The sequence below is a fragment of the Squalius cephalus genome, assembly GCF_949319135.1.
Source record: "Squalius cephalus genome assembly, chromosome: 8".
Classification (NCBI taxonomy): domain Eukaryota; kingdom Metazoa; phylum Chordata; class Actinopteri; order Cypriniformes; family Leuciscidae; genus Squalius; species Squalius cephalus.
Genome location: NC_137129.1, coordinates 202997 through 226622, shown reverse-complemented (window position 1 = coordinate 226622; position 23626 = coordinate 202997). Strand labels below are relative to the sequence as shown.

Genomic DNA, 23626 nt, shown 5'->3' with positions numbered 1-23626 from the left:
AGTTTAACACACTTTTGAAAAAGGAAGGGGGGTTGTGTCAAGGGTGCAAGTTGATGTTTTAAGGTGCATGTGTCACATCACGCCTTAATTACTGTAATGCCCTTTTCATTGGCCTATCTGCTAGCTCCATTTCCAAATTGCAATACATTCAAAACTCTGCTGCTAGAATACTTATCCACACCAAGCGTTCTGCCCATATCACCCCGATTCTGTACTATCTTCACTGGTTTCCAGTGGCTTACCGTATTTTAAATCTCTGCACAGCTTGGCTCCCCCCATCTCTGTAACCTGCTCCAACCCTGCTCTTTACGATCCTCTACTCTAGCCTTCTCGTTGGCCCTCGGCATCGCCTAGCTTCAGTGGGGGGGCAGATCATTCAGTGTTGTTGCACCCAAAATACGGAACTCTCTCCCCCAATCACTCTGTTGTGTTAATACTATTTCTGAATTTAAAACTATGCTCAAAATTCACTTATTTTCTGAATGTTACCATTCTTAAGTTAGTACAATTCAGTACACGTACATTTCGTTGTGTCTGATTGTATTCTGCTGTATGCTGCCCCATCTACCTAATTCTCCTTTACTGTACTTTTACTCTCATCTACCTACTGTTGTTTTGTATGTTGTCATTGTCCCTTGCCATTATTGTTGCTTGTTCATTGTAAAGCGTCCTTGAGCCCTGGAAAGGCACTATATAAATAAAACTTAATAATAATAATAATAATAATAATAATAATAATAAGGTGCTTAACTGTTTCTTCCAAAATTTTTCCACTAATTTCTTCAAAATCAGACATAGCAACTTTCTGCGGTTGTGGTCTGATCTGTCTGACCTCAGTGCCACACGAGGATATGCTGATCACCTTTCTGATATTATTGATTTTCTCAGAGAAGAAGGAAGCAAACTCATTGCATTTGCTGTTTGAGAGCAACTCATTGGGAATCTGGCTTGGGGGGTTTGTCAGTCTCTCTACAGTAGCAAAAAGAGTGTGTGTGTTGTTTAAATTGCTCTTTATAATATTTGAGAAGGAAGTCGGTCTAGCCTTGCCTAGTTCCACATTGAAAGCATGGATGCTGTCTTTATAGATGTTATAATGGACTACAAGTTTTGTCTTCCGCCACATGTGCTCAGCTTTTCTTCATTGTCTTTACATATTTTGCACTGCTGTTGAGTTTCTCCAAGGTGCTTTTTGTCTGCCACTCTTCTTCCTGACTTTCACAGGAGCAATATCATCTTTTACACACTGTACTTTTGAGTTAAAGGACTCAAGGAGAGAATCAACAGAGTCCGCAGATATGCTTGGTGTTAAAGATATGGCCTTCAGTTTAGGGATTCATGACCCTTTCATTTATGACAATCTTACAAGTATGAATTGATAATATCATTATTGTCACCGTAACCTTTTAAATCTGTCCCTTTTGCCAGCACTCAATTAAAGTATGACCCAGTGAAGGAGTGTAGAAACTGACCTGAGCGCGTGTCGTTGGACGGCGGAGCCAGCAGCTCTTTCAGATGCGAGTCCTTCAGATCCTCGACGCGGCTGAGGTCCAGGAGCCGCAGACATGGACACACAGACTGACAGAGAGCCGAGACCGAGGACCACGAGCAGCCGGCCACGTTCAGCTCCAGCAGACCTGAGGGAGACACGAGACATCAGCGAGAGACTGAGACACAGGAGAGGCCAAGACATCAGCGAGAAACCTAGACATCACAGAGACATCAGCGAGACACCGACACATCAGCAAGACACAGAGACATCAGCGAGAGACGGAGAGACCGAGACATCAGTGAGACACCGAGACATCAGCGAGACACCGAGATATCAGCGAGAGACAGAGAGACCGAGACAACCGGAGACACCGAGATATCAGCGAGAGACTGAGACACAGGAGAGGCCAAGACATCAGCGAGAAACCTAGACATCACAGAGACATCAGCGAGACACCGACACATCAGCAAGACACAGAGACATCAGCGAGAGACGGAGAGACCGAGACATCAGTGAGACACCGAGACATCAGCAAGACACAGAGACATCAGCGAGAGACAGAGAGACCGAGACATCAGTCAGACACCGAGACATCAGCGAGACACCGAGATATCAGCGAGAGACAGAGAGACCGAGACATCAGCGAGACACCGAGACATCAGCGAGAGACAGAGAGACCGAGACATCAGCGAGACACCGAGACATCAGCTAGAGACAGAGAGACCGAGACATCAGTGAGACACCGAGACATAAGCGAGACACCGAGATATCAGCGAGAGACAGAGAGACCGAGACATCAGCGAGACACCGAGACATCAGCGAGACACCGAGATATCAGCGAGAGACAGAGAGACCGAGACATCAGCGAGACACCGAGACATCAGCGAGAAACCGAGATATCAGCGAGAGACAGAGAGACCGAGACATCAGTGAGACACCGAGACATCAGCGAGACACCGAGATATCAGCGAGAGACCAAGACACCAAGACATCAGTGAGACACCGAGACATCAGCGAGACACCGAGACATCAGCGAGACACCGAGATATCAGCGAGAGACAGAGAGACCGAGACATCAGTGAGACACCGAGACATCAGCGAGACACCGAGATATCAGCGAGAGACAGAGAGACCGAGACATCAGCGAGACACCGAGATATCAGCGAGAGACAGAGAGACCGAGACATCAGTGAGACACCGAGATATCAGCGAGAGACAGAGAGACCGAGACATCAGTGAGACACCGAGACATCAGCGAGACACCGAGACATCAGCGAGAGACAGAGACCGAGACATCAGCGAGACACCGAGACATCAGCGAGAGACAGAGAGACCGAGACATCAGCGAGACACCGAGACATCAGCGAGAGACAGAGAGACCGAGACATCAGTGAGACACCGAGACATCAGCGAGAGACAGAGAGACCGAGACGTCAGTGAGACACCGAGACATCAGCGAGACACCGAGACATCAGCGAGAGACAGAGAGACCGAGACATCAGCGAGACACCGAGACATCAGCGAGACACCGAGACATCAGCAAGACACCGAGACATCAGCGAGAGACCGAGATATCAAGCACTTTGCGTTGCATTCCATGTATGAAAAGTGCTATATAAATAAATGTTTATTATTATTATTGTTTATTATTATTATTATCAGTGAGAGACCGAGACATCAGCGAGACACTGAGATATCAGCGAGAGACCAAGACACCGAGACATCAGCGAGACACCGAGACATCAGCGAGACACCGAGACATCAGCAAGACACCGAGACATCAGCGAGAGACAGAGACCGAGACATCAGTGAGACACCGAGACATCAGTGAGACACCGAGATATCAGCGAGAGACAGAGAGACCGAGACATCAGCGAGACAACGAGACATCAGCGAGACACCGAGATATCAGCGAGAGATCGAGACATCAGTGAGACACCGAGACATCAGCGAGAGACAGAGAGACCGAGACATCAGTGAGACACCGAGACATCAGCGAGACACCGAGATATCAGAGACCGAGACATCAGCGAGACAACGAGACATCAGCGAGACACCGAAATATCAGCGAGAGATCGAGACATCAGTGAGACACCGAGACATCAGCGAGAGACAGAGAGACCGAGACATCAGTGAGACACCGAGACATCAGTGAGACACCGAGATATCAGCGAGAGACCAAGACACCGAGACATCAGCGAGACACCGAGACATCAGTGAGAGACCAAGACACCAAGACATCAGTGAGACACGAGACAGTGAGACACGAGACAGTGAGACACCAGCGAGACACCGAGACATCAGTGAGACACCGAGACATCAGTAAGAGACCAAGACACCGAGACATCAGTGAGACACAAGACAGTGAGACACCAGCGAGACACCGAGACATCAGCGAGACACCGAGACATCAGCGAGACACCAGCGAGAGACCAAGACAACGAGACATCAGTGAGACACCGAGACATCAGCGAGACACCGAGATATCAGTGAGAGACAGAGAGACCGAGACATCAGCGAGACACCGAGACATCAGCGAGAGACAGAGAGACCGAGACATCAGCGAGACACCGAGACATCAGCGAGAGACAGAGAGACCGAGACATCAGTGAGACACCGAGACATCAGCGAGAGACAGAGAGACCGAGACGTCAGTGAGACACCGAGACATCAGCGAGACACCGAGACATCAGCGAGAGACAGAGAGACCGAGACATCAGCGAGACACCGAGACATCAGCGAGACACCGAGACATCAGCAAGACACCGAGACATCAGCGAGAGACCGAGATATCAAGCACTTTGCGTTGCATTCCATGTATGAAAAGTGCTATATAAATAAATGTTTATTATTATTATTGTTTATTATTATTATTATCAGTGAGAGACCGAGACATCAGCGAGACACTGAGATATCAGCGAGAGACCAAGACACCGAGACATCAGCGAGACACCGAGACATCAGCGAGACACCGAGACATCAGCAAGACACCGAGACATCAGCGAGAGACAGAGACCGAGACATCAGTGAGACACCGAGACATCAGTGAGACACCGAGATATCAGCGAGAGACAGAGAGACCGAGACATCAGCGAGACAACGAGACATCAGCGAGACACCGAGATATCAGCGAGAGATCGAGACATCAGTGAGACACCGAGACATCAGCGAGAGACAGAGAGACCGAGACATCAGTGAGACACCGAGACATCAGCGAGACACCGAGATATCAGAGAGACCGAGACATCAGCGAGACAACGAGACATCAGCGAGACACCGAAATATCAGCGAGAGATCGAGACATCAGTGAGACACCGAGACATCAGCGAGAGACAGAGAGACCGAGACATCAGTGAGACACCGAGACATCAGTGAGACACCGAGATATCAGCGAGAGACCAAGACACCGAGACATCAGCGAGACACCGAGACATCAGTGAGAGACCAAGACACCAAGACATCAGTGAGACACGAGACAGTGAGACACGAGACAGTGAGACACCAGCGAGACACCGAGACATCAGTGAGACACCGAGACATCAGTAAGAGACCAAGACACGAGACAGTGAGACACGAGACAGTGAGACACCAGCGAGACACCGAGACATCAGCGAGACACCGAGACATCAGCGAGACACCAGCGAGAGACCAAGACAACGAGACATCAGTGAGACACCGAGACATCAGCGAGACACCGAGATATCAGTGAGAGACAGAGAGACCGAGACATCAGCGAGACACCGAGACATCAGTGAGACACCGAGACATCAGCGAGAGACCAAGACACCGAGACATCAGCGAGACACCAGGGAGAGACCAAGACACCGAGACATCAGTGAGACACCGAGACATCAGTGAGACACCGAGACATCAGCGAGACACCGAGACATCAGCGAGACACCGAGACATCAGCGAGACATCAGCGAGAGACCAAGACACCGAGACATCAGCGAGACACCAGTGAGATACCAAGACAACGAGACATCAGTGAGACACCGAGACATCAGCGAGACACCAAGATATCAGTGAGAGACAGAGAGACCGAGACATCAGCGAGACACCGAGACATCAGTGAGACACCGAGACATCAGCGAGAGACCAAGACACCGAGACATCAGCGAGAGACCAAGACACCGAGACATCAGTAAGACACCGAGACATCAGCGAGACACCGAGACATCAGCGCGACACCGAGACATCAGCGAGACACCGAGACATCAGCGCGACACCGAGACATCAGCGCGACACCGAGACATCAGCGCGACACCGAGACATCAGCAAGACACCGAGACATCAGCGAGACACAGAGACATCAGCGAGAGACCAAGACACCGAGACATCAGGGAGAGACCAAGACACCGAGACATCAGTGAGACACCGAGACATCAGCGAGACACCGAGATATCAGTGAGAGACAGAGAGACCGAGACATCAGCGAGACACCGAGACATCAGTGAGACACCGAGACATCAGCGAGACATCAGCGAGAGACCAAGACACCGAGACATCAGCGAGAGACCAAGACACCGAGACATCAGTGAGACACCGAGACATCAGCGAGACACCGAAACATCAGCGAGACACCGAGATATCAGTGAGAGACAGAGAGACCGAGACATCAGCGAGACACCGAGACATCAGTGAGACACAGAGACATCAGCGAGAGACAGAGAGACCGAGACATCAGCGAGAAACCTAGATATCACCGAGACATCAGCGAGACACCGACACCAAGACACCGACATCAGCGAGACACCAGCGAGAGACCAAGACACCGAGACATCAGTGAGACACCGAGACATCAGTGAGACACCGAGACATCAGCGAGAGACCAAGACACCGAGACATCAGCGAGAGACCAAGACACCGAGACATCAGTGAGACACCGAGACATCAGCGAGACACCGAGACATCAGCAAGACACCGAGATATCAGTGAGAGACAGAGAGACCGAGACATCAGCGAGACACCGAGACATCAGTGAGACACAGAGACATCAGCGAGAGACCAAGACACCGAGACATCAGTAAGACACCGAGATATCAGTGAGAGACAGAGAGACCGAGACATCAGCGAGAAACCTAGATATCACCGAGACATCAGCGAGACACCGACACCAAGACACCGACATCAGCGAGACACCAGCGAGAGACCAAGACACCGAGACATCAGTGAGACATCAGTGAGACACCGAGACATCAGCGAGACACCGAGACATCAGCGAGACACCTGAGACATCAGCGAGACACCGAGACATCAGCGAGAGACAGAGAGACCGAGACATCAGCGAGAAACCTAGATATCACCGAGACATCAGCGAGACACCGACACAGAGACATCAGCGAGACACCAGCGAGAGACCAAGACACAGAGACATCAGTGAGACACCGAGACATCAGTGAGACACCGAGACATCAGCGAGAGACCAAGACACCGAGACATCAGCGAGAGACCAAGACACCGAGACATCAGTGAGACACCGAGACATCAGCGAGACACCGAGACATCAGCGAGACACCGAGATATCAGTGAGAGACAGAGAGACCGAGACATCAGCGAGACACCGAGACATCAGTGAGACACAGAGACATCAGCGAGAGACCAAGACACCGAGACATCAGTAAGACACCGAGATATCAGTGAGAGACAGAGAGACCGAGACATCAGCGAGAAACCTAGATATCACCGAGACATCAGCGAGACACCGACACCAAGACACCGACATCAGCGAGACACCAGCGAGAGACCAAGACACCGAGACATCAGTGAGACATCAGTGAGACACCGAGACATCAGCGAGACACCGAGACATCAGCGAGACACCTGAGACATCAGCGAGACACCGAGACATCAGCGAGAGACAGAGAGACCGAGACATCAGCGAGAAACCTAGATATCACCGAGACATCAGCGAGACACCGACACCGAGACACCGACACAGAGACATCAGCGAGACACCAGCGAGAGACCAAGACACAGAGACATCAGTGAGACACCGAGACATCAGTGAGACACCGAGACATCAGTGAGACACCGAGACATCAGCGAGACACAGAGATATCAGCGAGAGACAGAGAGACCGAGACATCAGCGGGAAACCTAGATATCACCGAGACATCAGCAAGACACCGACAACGAGACATCAGCGAGAGACAGCGAGACCGAGACATCAGCGAGAGACCAGCGAGAGACCAAGACACCGAGACATCAGTGAGACACAGAGACATCAGTGAGACACAGAGACATCAGCGAGACACAGAGACATCAGCGAGACACAGAGATATCAGCGAGAGACAGAGAGACCGAGACATCAGCGAGACACAGAGATATCAGCGAGAGACAGAGAGACCGAGACATCAGCAAGAAACCTAGATATCACAGAGACATCAGTGAGACACCGACACAGAGACACCGACACAGAGACATCAGCGAGACACCAGCGAGAGACCAAGACACCGAGACATCAGTGAGACATCAGTGAGACACCGACACAGAGACACCGACACAGAGACATCAGCGAGACACCAGAGAGAGACCAAGATACCGAGACATCAGTGAGACACCGAGACATCAGTGAGACACCGAGACATCAGCGAGACACAGAGATATCAGCGAGAGACAGAGAGACTGAGACATCAGCGAGACACCGAGACATCAGCGAGACACAGGGATATCAACGAGAGACAGAGAGACTGAGACATCAGCGGGAAACCTAGATATCACCGAGACATCAGCAAGACACCGACACCGAGACATCAGCGAGAGACAGAGAGACCGAGACATCAGCGAGAGACCAAGACACCGAGACATCAGCGAGAGAACGAGACATGGTTTGATTTTCCCTGTTTCCTGATTGCCTGTTTTCACTGTTTGTTAATCGTCATGGTCTCTTATTTAATTACTGCTCATTGCCACCTATTTTAAAGTTTCCTTTGTTTGCACTGTGTATTTAATCCCTGTGTTTCAGCTGCTCTTGTTTGGTTCTTGTTAATGTATTGTTTGGTTTGCTTTTATCCTGTTTGTTCCTGTGATTTTCTGAGTATAAAATATTATTTAAAACTTTATTAAGTAAAATTCTAGCTTCTGGCCAAACGGCGATACGCAGCCTACTTGACCCTAATGTGCAACTTACGAGATTTATGACGTCAGAAGTAGCGTAGTGCATCATGGCGTAGAGTAAATATAAGCAGTTTGTCGCATTACTCAATGGAAGACGTGTCGGTGGGATTAAGAGGATCCTCGAAGTATTCCTTCCACCGTCCGACGACATCCCCAGTTGAGGTCAACAGTTGCCCACCTCCACTGTAAACAGTGTCACTGCTTCCCTCTCCTGAGGAGCCGGACAGTTTGCCAGAATCTCTTTGAGGCCAACCGGTAGTCCTTCTCCATGGCCTCACCGAACTCCTCCAGCAGTCCGCTTGGCTTGCCGGTACCCGTCAGCTGCTGATGCCACGTGCACTGATGGACACATTTATCACGCTTATGCTTGAACATGGTGTTCGTTATGGACAAGCTGTAACTAGCATAGAAGTCCAATAACAGAACACCGATCAGATCAGGATCAGATCCTCCCAATCACGCCCCTCCAGGTGTCACTGTCGCTGCCCACGTGGGCGTTCAAGTCCCCCAGTGGAATGACATGGCGGCTGAGCTGGGGGGCTATAAGCAAACCCACACCAGCCCGCCGCCTCTCACCATGGTTAACTCCAGAGTGGTGAAGAGTCCATCCTCTCTCAAGGAGTGTGGTTCCAGAGCCCAAGCCGTGCTGGAGGTGATCCCCGACTATCTCTAGTCGGTACCTCTCAACCTCACGCACAATCTCAGGCTCCTTCCCCGCCAGCGAGGTGACGTTCCACATCCCTAAAGCCAGTTTCCGTGTCCAGGGATCGGGTTGTCGAGGCCCCCGCCTTCGACTGCCTACCAATCCACTATGCACCGGCCCCTTACGGTCCCTCCTGCAGGTGGTGAGCCCACGGGAGGGCGGCCCCACGGCGCTCGCATACAAGCCCCAACCCCGGACCTGGCTCCAGGGTAGGGCCCCGGCTGCGCCATGCCGGGTGATGTCACGGTCCTCGTTTCTGTTTCTAACATAAAGGGTTTATGAACCTCTCTTAGTCTGACCCGTCACCTAGGACCTGTTTGCCCTGGGAGACCCTACCAGGGGCATATAGCCAAGGACAACATAGCTCCTAGGGTCATTCGGGTACTCAAACCCCTCCACCACAGTAAGGTGGCAGTTCAAGGAGAGGGGGTGTATTTTCAATTCGCAATTTCAATTTGGACAATTTGAAGGGTAATGGAAACGTGGCTAGAGATTGCATGCGCAGTGGAGAACATTATGTTTGCATGTGTGACAATGTTAAAGGATTAGTTCACTTTAAAATGAAAATTATCCCATGATTTACTCACCCTCAAGCCATCCAAGGTGTATATGACTTTCTTCTTTCAGACGAATACAATTAGAGTTATATAAAAAAAGTAAGTTTTATAATGCAGTGGAAAACAATGAATTTGTGTAAGAAAAATATTAATATTTAAAACTTTAAAAAAGTAAAATAACTAGCGACCAAACGAACATATGGATTCCACTTAAGTGTAAGCGCAACTTATGCGAGGAAGCAGAGGCAGAGGGCTCAGAGGGGGACTCGTCCATCACCCGGGCTGAAGTCACCGAGGTAGTCAAGAAAGCTCCTCGGTGGCAAGGCACCGGGGGTGGACGAGATCCGCCCCGAGTACCTCAAGTCTCTGGATGTTGTGGGGCTGTCTTAGCTGACACGCCTCTGCAACATCGCGTGGCGGTCGGGGACAGTGCCTCTGGACTGGCAGACCGGGGTGGTGGTCCCTCTTTTTAAGAAGGGGGACCAGAGGGTGTGTTACAACTATGGGGGATCACACTCCTCAACCTCCCCGGGAAAGTCTATGCCAGGGTACTGGAGAGGAGAATACGGCTGATAGTAGAACCTCGGATTCAGGAGGAACAGTGAGGTTTTTGTCCCGGTCGTGGCCCTCGTGGCATCCTGTGGAGGGTGCTCTGGGAGTATGGGGTCCGGGGCCATTTGCTAAGGGCAGTCCGGTCCCCGTACGACCAGAGCAGGAGCTTGGTTCACATTGCCGGCAGTAAGTCAGACTTTTTCCCAGTGCATGTTGGACTCATTTCAGGTTGCCCACTTCAGGTTGGTGGAGAGTTCCAGTATCTTGGGGTCTTGTTCACGAGTGAGGGAAGGATGGAACGGGAGATTGACAGACGGATCAGTGCAGCTTCTGCAGTAATGCGCTCGATGTACCGGGTCTGTCGTGGTGAAGGAGCTGCAAGGCAACGCTCTCGATTTACCGGTCAATCCACATTCCTACTCACCTATGGTCATGAGCTGTGGGTATCATCGGATACAGGCGGCCGAAATGAGCTTTCTCCGCAGGGTGGCTGGGCGATCCCTTAGAGATAGGGTGAGGACACTCAGGAGGAGCTCAGAGTAGACCCGCTGCTCCTCCACATCGAGAGGGGTCAGCTGAGGTGGCTCAGGCATCTGTTCTGGATGCCTCCTGGACACCTTCCCGGGAAGGTGTTCCGGTCGCGTCCCACCGGGAGGAGACCCCGGGGAAGACCTAGGACACGCTGGAGGGATTATGTCTCCCGGCTGGCCTGGGAAGGCCTCGGTGTCCCCCCGGAAGAGCTGGAGGAAGTGTCTAGGGGGAGGGAAGTCTTGGCATCTCTGCTAAGACTGCTGCCCCCGCGACCCGGCCCCGGATAAGCGGAAGAAGATGATAATACTCCCAATGGAAACACGTCATTTTCGCAAAAACTCCCATTTATTGCAAAAAAGTTTTTTACGCTTGCATATGAGGTGGTTTTTCAGGCAATTAGAAAAATAAATATTTTGCAAAACTGCAATGGAAACAGTTTTTGCACATTTACAGGTCACCTGACATAGATGACGCGGTATGTTTGGATAGAAGACTAGACAGAGTTCTTTATTAAATTCATAAAAGACAAAAGAATCACAGGAATACTGGATTCTAAAACTCAAAGAAATGCCACAATCAAGACCAGCTGATATGAGGGAGAAACACCCAGAAACACCTCATATGTGCCGCTCTCAAGTATTAAGGGTCTTTCCTTGCCATTAATGATTGGATAACACACATACATCTCCTTCGATTAATAATAATGGCCAGTGCAGTGGCTGGGATATACATAAACCTACCAACGTCCGTTGGCATGATTTTTGGAATGACTTATCACGAGAGGTAAAAATGAAGTTTTAGTCGCATAACATCGGTTAATAGAAACGCTGTCATTTTGCAATAGTTTTTTATTTAGAAAAAAGAAGGAAAAAAAACACAAAAGTTTTGCGCAAATCTGTAATGGAAACGCGCCTACTGTCACTTAGCAACAATAAATTAAGTGAGAACGGCACTGCTTTACAAGGGGTGGATTGGAAGCCCCAGTTGTCTTCCCCAAACATCAGAACTTGCAGTTGGATGCAGGAGGGATGGAGAAATAATGACTCTCTGAAGCTTTGACACTTTTCTCTGATTGTTCCGTTTTGAAAACAGTGTCACCTTGTGGCAGGTCAAATTTAAAGCCTGACAACGCTAAAAGTGTTACGTTTCTGATGGAATAATACACATATTGAAGTGTAGCAATAAATGATAATAATACCAGACTTTTTTGAGGCAAGTAAATGGTGCTCTAATTATTTTATGCTATTTATATAGCAGAATATATCGAGGGCTTGGAACCAGAGGGGCGTAAGTGGCATTTGACAAACTTTACAGGAGAGCCAAATTGGTTGATTAAATAATTGCATTAATGAGAAATTGAACAGGTGTTCCTAATAATCCTTTAGGTGAGTGTATGTTCACTTAAGAACTTACTCATATAAGTATGTATGTGGTTGCAATGTTGTGGTTGAAGGTTAATAAATACAGTTGATTGAAGTGTGGTCAAAATTTTGTTTTGGCTCTCCTGTAAAGTTTGTCAAAAGCCACTTACGCCCCTCTGGCTCCAAACAATGCTCAAACTTTTGTGTTAGGTCTTTGATGTTTTGTTGCTTTATTCAATACAGGTTGATTTCTGTTGCGTCTTTTTGGCACAACTAGATAGAGCTCATCAAGACCTTTAATTTGATATATAGAACTCATTTTCGCCCAAAATGCCACTTATGCCCCTCTGGTTCAAGCCCTCGATATGATGGTCAAGTACCTTTATTTATGTAGCGCTTTTTACAATACAGATTTTTTTGTTTCAAAGCAGCTTTACAGTGATAGTGTGTTAGCACATGGATTCAAACATTGAATCACTGACATGAAAAGTAAAGCATTCATGCAAGTGGAGCTTCCATTTTTATTGGTCATGTGTTTCTCTTAAAACAGGCACAAGATTCATGAGAAATTTCGCTATGGATAAATCAGCATTATCAAAAACTTGCAGGGTCATAATTTTCCTTAAAATAACTAGTCAATAATGTGAATAAAGGGAGGATTTTGCATTTTGGTAGCCCGACTGGAAAACACAATAGCCCCGGGACGTCAGGCTATCGATTTTGCAAAACACCCTCATTACACTCTCACCTCTGAGCTTTATACGCCAAACATGGGCTCGGTTCAATCTCGTGGACTGATTCTTCCTCGCTGTAGATCTTTCCATCGGTGACCGGTGTAAACTCACACTGAGCTCGGACCCTTCGTCCTCTCTGCTCTTTCGCACACTTCTACACTTTTATATGATCCTGTAGGCCTGTGTCTCACCACGGCTGAAACACTGCACTGTTTCTCATTGTGTCTGTGTAATGCTTCACGTGTAACGCTAGCAGGAGGACGTACCTTGCAGACGGTTGATCAGCCACATGAGCTGCTTCTTGGAGATGTTAGTGAAGCCCAGGTTGAGAGATACGGGTTGTCTGCGGATTATACTACTCAACATCGGAGGAGTGATGGAGCGCTGCCGGCTCAGGTCGATCTGAGTCCATAACCTCTTATCACAGCACCTGCAGACAAACACACACACAAGTCACATGACTGACAGCACCTGCAGACAAACACACACACAAGTCACATGACTGACAGCACCTGCAGACAAACACACACACAAGTCACATGACTGACAGCACCTGCAGACAAACACACACACGTCACATGACTGACAGCACCTGCAGACAAACACACGGGTCACATGACTGACAGCACCTGCAGACAAACACACGCGAGTCACATGACTGACAGAGGCTGCAGACAAACACACACGTCACATGACTGACAGCACCTGCAGACAAACACGCACGTCACATGACTGACAGAGGCTGCAGACAAACACACGCGTCACATGACTGACAGAGGCTGCAGACAAACACACGCGTCACATGACTGACAGCACCAGCAGACAAACACACACGTCACATGACTGACAGCACCAGCAGACAAACACACACAAGTCACATGACTGACAGAGGCTGCAGACAAACACACACGTCACATGAATGACAGAGGCTGCAGACAAACACACGGGTCACATGACTGACAGAGGCTGCAGACAAACACACGTGTCACATGACTGACAGAGGCTGCAGACAAACACACGGGTCACATGACTGACAGCACCAGCAGACAAACACACACGTCACATGACTGACAGCACCAGCAGACAAACACACACAAGTCACATGACTGACAGAGGCTGCAGACAAACACACACGTCACATGACTGACAGAGGCTGCAGACAAACACACACGTCACATGAATGACAGAGGCTGCAGACAAACACACGGGTCACATGACTGACAGAGGCTGCAGACAAACACACGTGTCACATGACTGACAGAGGCTGCAGACAAACACACGGGTCACATGACTGACAGCACCAGCAGACAAACACACACGTCACATGACTGACAGCACCAGCAGACAAACACACACAAGTCACATGACTGACAGAGGCTGCAGACAAACACACACGTGTCACATGACTGACAGAGGCTGCAGACAAACACACGGGTCACATGACTGACAGCACCAGCAGACAAACACACGCATCACATGACTGACAGAGGCTGCAGACAAACACACGTGTCACATGACTGACAGCACCTGCAGACAAACACACGCATCACATGACTGACAGCACCTGCAGACAAACACACGTGTCACATGACTGACAGAGGCTGCAGACAAACACACGCGTCACATGACTGACAGCACCTGCAGACAAACACACGCGTCACATGACTGACAGCACCTGCAGACAAACACACGTGTCACATGACTGACAGCACCTGCAGACAAACACACGTGTCACATGACTGACAGCACCTGCAGACAAACACGACTGACAGCACCTGCAGACAAACACACGTGTCACATGACTGACAGCACCTGCAGACAAACACACAAGAGTCACATGACTGACAGAGGCTGCAGACAAACACACGCGTCACATGACTGACAGCACCTGCAGACAAACACACGCGTCACATGACTGACAGCACCTGCAGACAAACACACGTGTCACATGACTGACAGCACCTGCAGACAAACACACGTGTCACATGACTGACAGCACCTGCAGACAAACACGACTGACAGCACCTGCAGACAAATACACGTGTCACATGACTGACAGAGGCTGCAGACAAACACACACGGGTCACATGACTGACAGAGGCTGCAGACAAACACACGGGTCACATGACTGACAGAGGCTGCAGACAAACACGTGTCACATGACTGACAGAGGCTGCAGACAAACACACACGGGTCACATGACTGACAGAGGCTGCAGACAAACACACGGGTCACATGACTGACAGAGGCTGCAGACAAACACGTGTCACATGACTGACAGAGGCTGCAGACAAACACACACGGGTCACATGACTGACAGAGGCTGCAGACAAACACACACGGGTCACATGACTGACAGAGGCTGCAGACAAACACATGCATCACATGACTGACAGAGGCTGCAGACAAACACACGCGAGTCACATGACTGACAGAGGCTGCAGACAAACACACACGGGTCACATGACTGACAGAGGCTGCAGACAAACACACACGGGTCACATGACTGACAGAGGCTGCAGACAAACACACACAAGTCACATGACTGACAGAGGCTGCAGACAAACACACGCGAGTCACATGACTGACAGAGGCTGCAGACAAACACATGCATCACATGACTGACAGAGGCTGCAGACAAACACACAAGAGTCACATGACTGACAGAGGCTGCAGACAAACACACGTGAGTCACATGACTGACAGAGGCTGCAGACAAACACATGCATCACATGACTGACAGAGGCTGCAGACAAACACACGAGTCACATGACTGACAGAGGCTGCAATCAAACACGCGAGTCACGACTGACAGAGGCTGCAGACAAACACACGGGTCACATGACTGACAAGAGGCTGCAAACAAACACACACAAGTCACATGACTGACAGAGGCTGCAGACAAACAAACGCGTCACATGACTGACAGAGGCTGCAGACAAACACGCGAGTCACATGACTGACAGAGGCTGCAGACAAACACACGCATCACATGACTGACAGAGGCTGCAGACAAACACACGAGAGTCACATGACTGACAGAGGCTGCAGACAAACACACGCGAGTCACATGACTGACAGAGGCTGCAGACAAACACATGCATCACATGACTGACAGAGGCTGCAATCAAACACGCGAGTCACGACTGACAGAGGCTGCAGACAAACACATGGGTCATATGACTGACAGAGGCTGCAGACAAACACACACGAGTCACATGACTGACAGAGGCTGCAGACAAACACACGCGTCACATGACTGACAGAGGCTACAGACAAACACACGCGAGTCACATGACTGACAGAGGCTGCAGACAAACACAAGAGAGTCACATGACTGACAGCACCTGCAGACAAACACACACAAGTCACATGACTGATAGAGGCTGCAGACAAACACACGCAAGTCACATGACTGATAGAGGCTGCAGACAAACACACACAAGTCACATGACTGATAGAGGCTGCAGACAAACACACGCAAGTCACATGACTGATAGAGGCTGCAGACAAACACACACAAGTCACATGACTGATAGAGGCTGCAGACAAACACACACAAGTCACATGACTGACAGAGGCTGCAGACAAACACGCGTCACATGACTGACAGAGGCTACAGACAAACACACGCGAGTCACATGACTGACAGAGGCTGCAGACAAACACACGCGAGTCACATGACTGACAGCACCTGCAGACAAACACACACAAGTCACATGACTGATAGAGGCTGCAGACAAACACACGCGAGCCACATGACTGACAGAGGCTGCAGACAAACACACGCAAGTCACATGACTGATAGAAGCTGCAGACAAACACACGCAAGTCACATGACTGACCGAGGCTGCAGACAAACACACACAAGTCACATGACTGATAGAGGCTGCAGACAAACACACACAAGTCACATGACTGATAGAGGCTGCAGACAAACACACGCAAGTCACATGACTGACAGCACCTGCAGACAAACACACGCAAGTCACATGACTGACAGAGGCTGCAGACAAACACACGCGAGTCACATGACTGATAGAGGCTGCAGACAAACACATGCATCACATGACTGACAGAGGCTGCAGACAAACACACGTGTCACATGACTGACAGAGGCTGCAGACAAACACACGGGTCACATGACTGACAGAGGCTGCAGACAAACACACGCAAGTCACATGACTGACAGAGGCTGCAGACAAACACTCACAAGTCACATGACTGACAGAGGCTGCAGACAAACACACGAGTCACATGACTGACAGAGGCTGCAGACAAACACACGCGAGTCACATGACTGACAGAGGCTGCAGACAAACACACGCGAGTCACATGACTGACAGAGGCTGCAGACAAACACACGCGAGTCACATGACTGACAGAGGCTGGAGACAAACACACGCGAGTCACATGACTGACAGAGGCTGCAGACAAACACACGCGAGTCACATGACTGACAGCACAAGCAGACAAACGCGCATCACATGACTGACAGAGGCTGCAGACAAACACACGCGAGTCACATGACTGACAGCACCAGCAGACAAACACACACAAGTCACATGACTGACAGCACCAGCAGACAAACAAACGCATCACATGACTGACAGAGGCTGCAGACAAACACACGAGAGTCACATGACTGACAGCACAAGCAGACAAACAAACGCATCACATGACTGACAGAGGCTGCAGACAAACACACGAGAGTCACATGACTGACAGCACAAGCAGACAAACAAACGCATCACATGACTGACAGAGGCTGCAGACAAACACACGCGAGTCACATGACTGACAGCACCAGCAGACAAACACACACAAGTCACATGACTGATAGAGGCTGCAGACAAACACGCGAGTCACATGACTGACAGATGCTGCAGACAAACACACGCGAGTCACATGACTGACAGAGGCTGCAGACAAACACACGCGAGTCACATGACTGACAGAGCCTGCAGACAAACACACGCGAGTCACGACTGACAGAGGCTGCAGACAAACACACGCGAGTCACATGACTGACAGAGGCTGCAGACAAACACACGCGAGTCACATGACTGACAGCACAAGCAGACAAACAAACGCATCACATGACTGACAGAGGCTGCAGACAAACACACGCGAGTCACATGACTGACAGAGGCTGCAGACAAACACACGCGAGTCACATGACAAACACACGCGAGTCACATGACTGACAGAGGCTGCAGACAAACACACGCGAGTCACATGACTGACAGAGGCTGCAGACAAACACACGCGAGTCACATGACTGACAGAGGCTGCAGACAAACACACGAGAGTCACATGACTGACAGAGGCTGCAGACAAACACACGCGAGTCACATGACTGACAGAGGCTGCAGACAAACACACGGGTCACATGACTGACAGAGGCTGCAGACAAACACACACAAGTCACATGACTGACAGCACCAGCAGACAAACACACGGGTCACATGACTGACAGAGGCTGCAGACAAACACACGCGAGTCACATGACTGACAGAGGCTGCAGACAAACACACACAAGTCACATGACTGACAGAGGCTGCAGACAAACACACACGAGTCACATGACTGATAGAGGCTGCAGACAAACACACGCGTCACATGACTGACAGAGGCTGCAGACAAACACACGCGAGTCACATGACTGACAGAGGCTGCAGACAAACACACGGGTCACATGACTGACAGAGGCTGCAGACAAACACAAGGGAGTCACATGACTGACAGAGGCTGCAGACAAACACACACAAGTCACATGACTGACAGAGGCTACAGACAAACACACGCGAGTCACATGACTGATAGAGGCTGCAGACAAACACACGCGTCACATGACTGACAGAGGCTGCAGACAAACACACGCGAGTCACATGACTGACAGAGGCTGCAGACAAACACACGCGTCACATGACTGACAGAGGCTGCAGACAAACACACGCGAGTCACATGACTGACAGAGGCTGCAGACAAACACACGCGTCACATGACTGACAGAGGCTGCAGACAAACACACACAAGTCACATGACTGACAGCACCAGCAGACAAACACACGCGAGTCACATGACTGACAGCACCTGCAGACAAACACACGCGAGTCACATGACTGACAGAGGCTGCAGACAAACACACGCGAGTCACATGACTGACAGCACCTGCAGACAAACACACGCGTCACATGACTGACAGAGGCTGCAGACAAACACACGCGAGTCACATGACTGACAGCACCTGCAGACAAACACACGCGAGTCACATGACTGACAGAGGCTGCAGACAAACACACGCGTCACATGACTGACAGCACCTGCAGACAAACACACGCGAGTCACATGACTGACAGAGGCTGCAGACAAACACACGCGTCACATGACTGACAGAGGCTGCAGACAAACACACACAAGTCACATGACTGACAGCACCAGCAGACAAACACACGCGTCACATGACTGACAGCACCTGCAGACAAACACACGGGTCACATGACTGACAGAGGCTGCAGACAAACACACGCGCATCACATGACTGACAGCACCTGCAGACAAACACACGCGAGTCACATGACTGACAGAGGCTGCAGACAAACACACGCGTCACATGACTGACAGAGGCTGCAGACAAACACACAAAAGTCACATGACTGACAGCACCAGCAGACAAACACACACGTCACATGACTGACAGCACCTGCAGACAAACACACGCGTCACATGACTGACAGAGGCTGCAGACAAACACACAAAAGTCACATGACTGACAGCACCAGCAGACAAACACACGCGTCACATGACTGACAGCACCTGCAGACAAACACACGCGTCACATGACTGACAGCACCTGCAGACAAACACACGGGTCACATGACTGACAGAGGCTGCAGACAAACACACGCGTCACATGACTGACAGCACCTGCAGACAAACACACACACGTCACATGACTGACAGAGGCTGCAGACAAACACACACACGTCACATGACTGACAGAGGCTGCAGACAAACACACGCGTCACATGACTGACAGCACCTGCAGACAAACACACACACGTCACATGACTGACAGAGGCTGCAGACAAACACACACACGTCACATGACTGACAGAGGCTGCAGACAAACACACGCGCATCACATGACTGACAGCACCTGCAGACAAACACACGCGTCACATGACTGACAGAGGCTGCAGACAAACACACGCGTCACATGACTGACAGCACCTGCAGACAAACACACACACGTCACATGACTGACAGCACCAGCAGACAAACACACGGGTCACATGACTGACAGAGGCTGCAGACAAACACACGCGTCACATGACTGACAGCACCTGCAGACAAACACACACACGTCACATGACTGACAGCACCAGCAGACAAACACACACAAGTCACATGACTGATAGAGGCTGCAGACAAACACACGCGTCACATGACTGACAGAGGCTGCAGACAAACACACGCGTCACATGACTGATAGAGGCTGCAGACAAACACACGCGTCACATGACTGACAGAGGCTGCAGACAAACACACGCGTCACATGACTGACAGAGGCTGCAGACAAACACACGCGTCACATGACTGATAGAGGCTGCAGACAAACACACGCGTCACATGACTGACAGAGGCTGCAGACAAACACACGCGTCACATGACTGACAGAGGCTGCAGACAAACACACGCGTCACATGACTGACAGAGGCTGCAGACAAACACACGCGTCACATGACTGACAGAGGCTGCAGACAAACACACGCGTCACATGACTGACAGAGGCTGCAGACAAACACACGCGTCACATGACTGACAGAGGCTGCAGACAAACACACACAAGTCACATGACTGACAGCACCAGCAGACAAACACACGCGTCACATGACTGACAGCACCTGCAGACAAACACACGCGTCACATGACTGACAGAGGCTGCAGACAAACACACGCGTCACATGACTGACAGCACCTGCAGACAAACACACGGGTCACATGACTGACAGAGGCTGCAGACAAACACACGCGTCACATGACTGACAGAGGCTGCAGACAAACACACGCGTCACATGACTGACAGAGGCTGCAGACAAACACACGCGTCACATGACTGACAGAGAGCCGTTCCACACGCACTGTATTGTGGAGGTGCAGAGGACACGGTTTTCTATGGTTTAGCATTATATTTAATTATCTGGATAATCAGAAATACAAGTAAAGTATTGGTTATTGATATCGGTTTTGGATGAATGACTGATGAATCGTGAATTATATCAGTGCACCGCTATTATATACAGCATGAACATTTCAAAAGCTCAAATGACTCGATTCGGCCGATCGTTTGGAAGGATAAAGATCATCTCTCAACATACACATGTATTTCACAGCTAATGTTATTTCATTATTCAAAGTGTAACAAATCCTGGTGCCTTCAAAAACATTCAGTCCACTTCACATTTGTGCTATAGAATTAAAAAAAAAGAAGACTATTTTATGCTATGTATTACATTAATTAAAATTACAGCTGCAAACAGACTGGTGAAGAAGAGCTAATGAATCTGGCACCACTATAAAAACATTCTGTTAATAGGCCTTTCAGGTCAAAAGGTATTAGCATTAACATAAATGTAGATCTGAGCTGTTGGTGGCGCTAGAGGTTTGGAGATTCTCTGGTAAGTTAGGTCTGTCTCTATCTGTGTGCCGGATCTCATAACTCTCCTCTACAGTGGCAGGAGCAGAAGTGAGACGGATGACGAGAACAGCGGTGCTCATGAACCTCCGCTGATGCACATCTAACACATTCAGTTAGACATAAAACTCTTTCATCTGAATCGCTCCTTTACAGGGGCATGTGGAACTGTCTGTCATCGTTCTGTGATTATTTGTTTTTCTGCTGAACTGCCTTTAGGTCGTGTTTCAGTTTAGTGTCAATCAATGCTGTTCTTGGACTGAAGAGGAAGGTTGGATTTACAGAATGTTTTCATAGAAAATCAAATTTGCTACATTTCTGACCTCTTTAGAGTCGACTATAGTGTGTACATTGTACTTGTTTTAATCGTATGCTCGTGCCTTACACTCGTATTGAGTGTGATATAGTTTTTAAAGCTCATAATAAAACATCAGTTTAGAACAGCTTTTAGTGATTTGATTGTTTGATTTGTTGATTTTATGTTTGATGTGTATGTCTGTGTTTTTGCATAGCTTTGTTTTTTACTGATTTTATTGAGTGCCTATAAATAAAAGGTATTATTATAATAATAATAGTGTCATGTGTTGGCAGGTCTCTCACCAGCGGCTCCAGGTGCGGCACACACGCATGCACACACACAGCTGGCGCTGGCTGAGCTGCTGGAACACGCGGAGCCAGGCGTCTCTGGTTAGCGTGTGTGTGTCTCCGCTGGCTAGCGGCAGGCGGTGTGGTTCGGGGCAGGCGGGCGGCGGGCGCACCAGGTGTCTCTCCATCTGCAGCGGTCTGGGCGAGGGCACGGGCACAGCGCTCCTCTTCAGCGGCCGGCACTGTGAGCGCTGCAGAGAGACGCCGCTAGCGTTAGCGTTAGCTGCGGCGTTGTTCCCGTTAGCCGTCGCAGAGCCGCCCGCCGCGGAGCCGCTCTTGCTCTGGGCTTGCCGGCTCCCGCCGCGCAGCTTGCTCCCGCGGACAGCTTTGCCGTGCCGGTGATTAGTGACGGTGCTGTTGGAGTTCTCCTTCTCTTGCGTCTCCCTGCTGACCCGCGAGCGCCCGTTACGCTCCTGCCCGTTCGAGCGCTTGGAGGACAGGCCGTCCGGTGTGTGTGTGTGTGTGTGTGTGACGGGCTGCGTGGCGGACAGCGGAGACGGCGGAGCCACAGGTTTGTGACCGCGATCCGCTGAGCCGTCCTCGTCCTCGTCCGCTTCGGGGTCCAGAACCGGCTTGCGGACTCTGGGATTAGCGTCTCCTCGGCGGCGCTGCGGCTGCGGCTCGTCAGGCTCCGGCTCCGGCTCCGGCACGCTCTCTCCCTCAGAGTCCTCGCTCGCGCTGAAGCCCAGCTCCGCCAGGCGCCGGTTACGCTCCCGATCCCGCATGCTCCCGTACGCCGGAGAGGACGGTTCCGAGGCGCCGATGGGAGACGGAGAGTCCGAGTCCGACTCAGAGTCCGTCTCAGAGCTGGAGGAGGACGAGGAGCTGGAGTCCCGCACTCGCTCCAGCAGACACATGCGCTTGAAGCGCTCCAGTTTCTCCCGGTGATGGGAGCGCTGGTCCTGGCTGGCCGTCAGAGACGAGGGCTGAGCCGGAGCCGAGCCGGAGCCGTGACCGACTGACACCGATGCGTTCGGCCCGTTCGCTTCAGAGGAGTCCGAGGAGTTGGGTTTCGCTTTCTGCAGAAGACAGAAACTCAGTGAAGAGCAGTCCTCTTAGGAGAGACACTGGCTACGTTTACATGCACAACTTCTGTTTCAGTCGGAGTGTAGTGTTTACATGAACGCTGAACATGTGATCGGGTTGACGTACGCGTTTATATGTCACAAGCTTCAAATCGGGATAGATTGTTTGACATGCGCACACTGTTTGCAGATAATAACTGTTCTCCTAC

General features: G+C 50.3%; 1 protein-coding gene across 4 annotated transcripts in view; it reads right to left on the bottom strand.

The window, feature by feature from the left end:
* The window catches only part of fbxl19 (F-box and leucine rich repeat protein 19), a 57664-nt gene that overhangs the window by 14566 nt on the left and 19472 nt on the right, over positions 1-23626 (bottom strand). For all 4 annotated transcript variants that reach the window (XM_079878864.1, XM_079878863.1, XM_079878865.1 and 1 more), the window contains 3 exons: positions 22348-23411; positions 13313-13476; positions 1470-1634 (listed from right to left, as the gene is read on the bottom strand). In XM_079878864.1, coding sequence (XP_079734990.1) covers positions 1470-1634; positions 13313-13476; positions 22348-23411 — 1393 coding nt within the window. The remainder of the gene's footprint in view (positions 1-1469; positions 1635-13312; positions 13477-22347; positions 23412-23626) is intronic.